Here is a 7,256-nt window from a genome sequence, read left to right as displayed (position 1 = left end):
CTGAGCAAGTATCACTCATAGTACATAAAATATCTTCTATAATAACAGAAAGGTAAAATCAGCATTAAGAATTCTGAACAACCTTATATTCTCTGAAGATTTAAGAGAGATTTTTACCAAAACTAAAATTAGTAGAATGTTTCAGAACCTAGAATACAAGATCATATTTGAACAGATAGTTAGAAAATGGTTCCAGATGTCCAATTTGTTGACAATTAAAAGGAATCTCAGAGCATATCTGAGTTAGTATGTACTAGTGAGAAATGTGGTAAGCAAACCTGGCCACAAAATCAGCATTACTCATTACTTTTTCAGAAAATTATGGCATTCTTTGATTAAATTTTCAACAGTAAGCTATAAACAATTTTCAAAAAGGTAAGTATTTTATTTCAATAACCCTTTCTCTTCTTCATTGGAATTATGGCAAAACTTTGTGTATGTGTTTGTATTATATATTTTCTTAAATATGACCACACATATTGAAATCTCCTCATGAAGACAATTTTATTCATGAAAATCACAAAATAATAATCAAATATGATCTCAAAATTGCATATTTCATATTTATTCTGTCTTATGTAAGAATAGTATTGGAAATTGCTCTTCTTTGTCCTTTAGTCATTTGCATCATGGATTTGGTGCTGTAAAGCCCTCAGAGGTCTTCAAGTTAAATTATCTTAATTGGTTAGTTGAGAAACCTGAGAATCAAAAAGGTTAAATTAATTTCCTAAGATCACACAAGTCTGACCGCAAATAAAGAATTCTTTCCCCTACTAATGCTTTTAATTACAAAGAAAAACAAATTGTCACAAAGAGCATATAGAAAATGGCTAGATCATTGCCCTACTCAGAAAAATGGAGAATCTAGATTCACATTGGAAGGATCTCGGTTTAAGTACTTCCTCTGTCACATATTAACCATATGACTTCATCTCTCTATATTTTATTAATGTAGAAAAAGAGGAAGATGGATAAAATGATCTGAAAGTTCCATTTTAGCTCTGAATGTTATCATCCTTTAAAATGCCTTGAATTCAAATAAAATGTATATCCACTGGAAGCAATCAATTCTAAAATTAATGGGAAAAAGGAGAATGAGAATTTTTCAGAGGTCTTAGGAAAAATAACAGTGATAATAATGAATGATATACTAAACAACTTAGTAAAAAAAACTTATCTAAAACGTAATTGGAATTTCCTGAGAAAATATCTTTCTATCAAATGAACAGTAATGAATGAAATTCTTAAGTATAAGAATAAATCTATATCTCTCCCCAATGATTTTAATAGATACTTATAATTGTTTTTAATTGAATTGAAATGAAATCAAACATTGGTGATATCATGAAAGAAAAAGATGACAATTAAAGGAGGAATGCCCACAGAGAATTTCAGACTTCTTAATTTTTCTGATGTTTGCAAAAGAAGTTTTTTGGAAGAATCTTGATAAGAGGAATGAGAATCTAATATTCAAAGTAATCATGGCAGTTTGAAGAGATTCACACTCCCTTAACGCTTAGTATAAATGATGACTAAGAAAATCAGTAAAAAATGAAATGTGACCATTGAGGGTTCAAGAAACAGAGTCATTGATTTCACTAGAGTTCAGAGATGAAGACAAAGAAAGTCAGTGAAATCACAGGAATTGCAACCATGCAGTGTATGATGTATTTAATATTTCTTCAGGGGAATTATAGAATGAAAAAAGGGAAGGGACAAGTAATCTAGTCTTATCCCCTCCTTTTACAGATGACGAAACTTATGACATGAAGAATTAAATAATGGTGGTAGACATCAATATGGTGATATACAATGTGATGTGAGCAAATAAGGATCAGAATATTATGTACTCTAAGACATCTTGTATAGAAGTTTGTCTTAGCATTGACCTTCTTCCTATATTTGTCATTTTTATTTAGTCATTTTAGTCATGTTTGACTCTTCTTACACTCATTTGAGTTTATGATCAGTTGTTTCCAATGATGTGAGCACTCTTCTGATCCATTTGAAATTTTCTTGGAAAAGATAATGGAGTGCTCTGCCACACCCTTCTCCAACTCATTTAACAGATGAGCAACTGAGGCAAATAGGATTAAGCAACTTTACCAGGGTCACAAAACTAGTAAATATCTGTGGTCAGATTTGAACTCAGAAAGATAATTTTTCTTGACTTCAGACCTTGCACTCTATCTACTGTTCTAATGAGATGTCCCTTTGTTTAGATATAAACATAAGTTGGATAAAATAAATTTATATTTGGTTAGATGTAGATAACTTAAATTAGGTCAATTAGATTTGTCCAAGATGCAATCAGTTCAGTTTCATGACTTCTACCAATTCTGTTCATTAGGAAGCAAGTAGGAATGCAGAGCAAAGATTTAAAGGATTTGAGTGTAAAGGACAGTTTGGAGTTGAATTAGTTAATTATTATAGGGTTGAGATTGCAAAGAAGAAAAGTGATTTTAGAGAAGAAATGAATAGTCTAAGAAAGTACTGAGGGATGAAGTGGAATTTCAGAAGTGATGATTAGGAAGAAGAAAAGATTTTGGAGGAGTAAGCCATACAAAGTGATAGAAATAATAACAGGTAGCATTTATATACTTTTAAAAATGTATAGAGAAAATTACACATACTGCCAGAAACAACTCTGGGAGGAAGGCACCATTACTTATCACTATTTTGAAGATAGATTTAGTGTGCTGCCAATAGTTACAATCCTGAGAAGTCTCTTAGACCAGATATTAACTGAAATTTTGCTGAAGCCCTGATTTCAGATTGCTATCCATTGTACCACTTTGATGCCTTCATCAGAAATATGGGAAGTTATGATCCAATAGAGGAATTTAAGAATTTTTTAACACAGAAAAGAAATACTTTTGAGTTGGTGATGTAATGTCATTTTCAAGACTTCTACTATGTCCACCCCTCTGCACAGTCTTAAATCTCTGGCTCTTTTCTAATTTGTGTTTTCCCTCCACTGTGACTTCCCTGCTGCTGAACAGAGCTGGTAGCAATTATGAAACTGAATCGACAGATCTAGGACATGACAATCCTTGTGTGTGGCTACGGTGGAATTGAAGAGTAAATTAGGTATTTGAGATGTCTGAGGAACGGGGAAGTTAGAGTATTTGAGGAATGCCTTATGAAGGTATGTCTATATGTAATGTTTATAATTAACAACATAGTAATGTCTCTGATAAAGTAGAAAATGTTATTTAATAAAATTTGAAACCCTTAAGCAAAAGGGCTTAAAGAGAGGACTTATGAGATTGCAGCCCAGTCTAGCACGTTTAGTAAAGATGCAAACAGGGCAAAAAGGGGAAAGAATAAGCTTTTATATAATATTTACTATACTAAACACTTTTTACAAGAATTTTCTAGTTTGATACTCACCACAGTTCTGCAAGAAAAACATTGTTTTCATCACCATTTTGTAGTTGAGGAAACTGAGTCAAACAGAGGTTATGTGTACTGCTTAGGGCCACCTAGCTAGCAAGTATCTGTGGTATGATTTGAACTAAGGTCTTGCTGAAATTACATCCATCACTCTCCAGTACTTTCCCAGGTGCCTCTAAGAAAGCTAGAGGAATGAAAGTAGAGGCAGAAATTATAAGGAAGAGAATAAGCATCAGTTCATGAAGTTGCAAGTGTTCAGGAAGAGAAAGTGGAAGTATACATTCTAGAGATTAGTTGGTAGAGGAAAGAAGGATGTAAAAAATGTTCTACTATTGATTGCATGTTATTTTCTCCATTAGAATGTGAGCTTCTTGAGGGTAGAATTTGAATTTGTTCCTTTCTTTGTATATTTAGCATTGTGACTAACACAGAGAAAACATATAATAAATACTTATTGATAAGTAAGTAGATAAATCCAGAACAACAAACATGAGATAGGTAGACAGATTGATAAGAACAAAAACAAACAAACAAAAAAGAACTGACCAATAGCAGTACAGAAATACAGAAGGGGATTTTTTTTAATGATTTCAAAAGAGCTGTCTGCATCCAGATCTGCTCCTTATTGCTCTTGAGAATTTTATCAAAACTCTTCACTTTTCTGCTTAACTTCTCATCAATAAAATAAGGAGTGAGACTAGAGAATCTTTAAATTTTTTTCTGGCTCTTAGTTCGATTGTCTAACCTCCCACACTGGCAAATATTTTAATTCTTTTTACAGAGAATTTAAACTGAAACCATTAGGAGTTTGTCCTGCTTTCTTCCCTCCCTTCTTTCACAAAGAAATGAAGTTCTATTGTGTTTTTTTAAAATATAAATTGTTAGAAAAATTAACTCCCCTTAGAAAAATTCTGATCATAGAAAACTTTATTGGACTTCATATCATTATTGGAAGGATTCCTCCACTACTATAATTTTTCCTTAAAAAAACAAGTAACATGTGGAAATGATTATATTGGTTGGAAATCAAGAAGGCTTTTCTTCAAGGTTCAAGCCTCAGAAAATTTTGTCAAATGTCCAATAAAATGCCTTAGCTTTCCTTCACTGATTCTCTTTGTTTCAGCAGTTCGATTCTACATTTGGTTTTCTAACTTCTTTTTTTTCACCTTTCCTAAAAATATAGAATAGATGATGATAAGAGATTAAAAATGTGAGTGACAGAATAGTGTGCCCATAATCTTGGTCACTCTCTAGTAGAATTATGTGATACATAAACAAATGTAAGATTCAATATAATCCATGATAATGGCATCAAAGTTTCACAAAGGACTGTCAGATTAGATTAAGGAAATTTTATTACAAACTAGAGAAATATTATTATCTCTACTTTACACATGAGTAAACTGAGGCAGATTTAAATTTGACTTTGTGGAATGGGTTGGAATGGTGAAAGGAAAAGGGGATATGATATTATATACATAGAGGAGGATTTTGATCTAAGTGCAAAGTTTGAGGTATACACTGAAATGTAGGGTAAGTTGGAATAGATTGGTCTAGATTGATATATAAAAGATTGTTTTATAAGATAAGTTGATGAACAATTATAGAAGGTTATAAATGAAAAGTTAAGGAGAACAAAAATGTTTCTTATTTCATTTGTAAGTGTGTGGTACCTAATCATATTCTACATTTTATTTCATTAATTTGGGAACATATCTTCCCAACTATATCAAGCTCCTTAAAAGCATCAACCACATCTTATTTATCTTTGAAATGCTCTTCATATTTAGTATAATAAGCTAAAAGGGTCTTAATTAATGTTTAAATAATTGAATTAATTAATCCTAATATTTCTTCCATGCTGCATTTCAACTATTGCCTATTCTTAAGTTTTCTGTTCCTTCCTATTTTTAGGTCATTTCCTTTATTTTTTATAGTAGATCTACTGGAGAACAGAGAAAACAAACATGAAAAATCATACCCATATGACAGAGTTCATTCTCCTGGGATTGTCAGATGAACCAAAGTTTCAAATGGTCATTTTCTTCTTTCTCTTACTTGCCTACATACTCAGCATTGCTGGGAACTTAACCATCATTATCCTTACCCTATTGGATTCTCACCTCCAGACCCCAATGTATTTCTTCCTCAGGAATTTCTCTTTCTTAGAAATATCATTTACAACTGTCAGTATTCCCAGGTTTTTGGCCACCATCATTAATGAAGACAAGACCATTTCCTATAATGGTTGTATGGCTCAATTATTTTTCTTCATCCTCTTGGGAGTAACTGAATTTTACCTTCTGGCAGCCATGTCCTATGATCGCTATGTTGCCATTTGCAAACCTCTCCATTACACAACCATCATGAGTGGCAGAGTCTGCACTTTGCTTGTCTTCTACTCATGGTTCATTTCATTCATGATCATTTTCCCAGCTATCATAATGATGCAGCAGCTTGACTACTGTGCTGAAAATATCATTGACCATTTCGTCTGTGACTATTCTCCCCTCCTACAACTATCCTGCACAGATACCCACTTCTTAGAGACACTGGGCATTTCCTGGGCTGTGATAACTCTTATGTTCACACTGGTATTAATAATTCTCTCCTACATATATATCATTCAGACAATTCTGCGTATCCCATCTGTCAGTCAAAGGAAAAAGGCCTTTTCCACTTGCTCTTCTCACATGATTGTCATCTCCATTTCTTATGGTAGCTGCATCTTCATGTACATCAAACCCTCAGCAAAAGACAGAGTATCTTTGAGCAAGGGAGTTGCTGTGCTAAATACATCAGTAGCCCCCATGTTGAATCCCTTTATTTATAGTTTAAGGAATCAGCAAGTGAAACAAGCCTTCATGGACATGTTACAAAAAATTGTGTTTTCTACAAAAAAATGAAAAGATTTGTTGAAATGAATAAAAGATGCAATGAAAAGCAGAAATTCTTACTATTTTGTCCAAGGTGTTGTCAGCTCCCTTATTTCTCTGTATCTTTTCCCTTCTGATATGTCAATACTTCAAAAGGGATTTTTAAAATTTTACAGGTGAAATTCCTCTTAAATATACCCACCAAATTGTCTTGAAGTTAATTTGCACACACACAGAGATAATATTGTATATAAACATATGTATTTAGAGAGATAGAGAGATAGATAATCTCTTTCAAAACAATGTAAGCTCCTTAAAGATAGGGACTATTAAATTTTGTTTTTATATCTCTAACACTTAGCACAATGGCCAGTATATGCTATGTAGATTAGAAATTTTTGTCCTTTGATTGAATTTTAAAAGTGATTATTCAGTCATGTAATATAAGAATACCTCCATACCTAAGGAAAATATCTTTGAGTTTCTGTGATTCTTCCCACAAATGAATCATCAACAACAGGCTTATGGTTGATGAACCTCTCTATTGAGAAGGATTTAACAAAAACCTTCCTGGACTGATTGGACCAAAAGTTATATTATGTCAGAGCTAAAGGAGGTTCAAAAAATCTTGCTAAAGCAAAGGTTTCTTCAAAGAGTTGAATTGTTCAAATGGGGGGGGAGACTATAAAACTGTTCTGAAGAAAATAATTTCCTTGAAAATTAGATAATTATAAGAAAACATAATATAATTGGTAGGATGTATCCAAAATATTACATAGGAGAAATGCTGATCATTAGATGCTTCCATCAGTAAAAGGGGGGGGAATCAGATCAGTGAATTGGGCATGCAACTAAAAAGAAAAAAATATTAGACAAAGAAAAAAATTTTAATCCCTAATTGAACACAAAAGTAGAAATCTTAAAAGACCTAAAGTGAGTATAATAAAATGGAAAAAGAAAAAATAACAAAATGAATGCTGGTTT

At 32.4% G+C, this 7,256-nt stretch overlaps 1 protein-coding gene across 1 annotated transcript; it reads left to right on the top strand.

Annotated features, from left to right (window-relative positions):
- Window positions 1–5,360: 5,360 nt before the first annotated feature.
- Window positions 5,361–6,302, top strand: LOC123248783 (olfactory receptor 6C1-like). Its single transcript, XM_044677645.1, has one exon. It carries the CDS (start codon window positions 5,364–5,366, stop codon window positions 6,300–6,302), a length of 939 nt encoding a protein of 312 aa, XP_044533580.1. The 5' UTR covers window positions 5,361–5,363.
- Window positions 6,303–7,256: the final 954 nt, after the last annotated feature.

Source organism: Gracilinanus agilis, chromosome 5 (assembly GCF_016433145.1).
Source record: "Gracilinanus agilis isolate LMUSP501 chromosome 5, AgileGrace, whole genome shotgun sequence".
Taxonomy (NCBI): Eukaryota; Metazoa; Chordata; class Mammalia; order Didelphimorphia; family Didelphidae; genus Gracilinanus; species Gracilinanus agilis.
Note: the sequence above shows the minus strand (reverse complement) of the source record. Positions and strands in the feature narration are given on the sequence as shown.

Bases quoted from the DNA above. Each gene is read 5' to 3' on its own strand.
- LOC123248783 (XM_044677645.1), top strand. From the start codon at position 5,364: ATGAAAAATCATACCCATATGACAGAGTTCATTCTCCTGGGATTGTCA.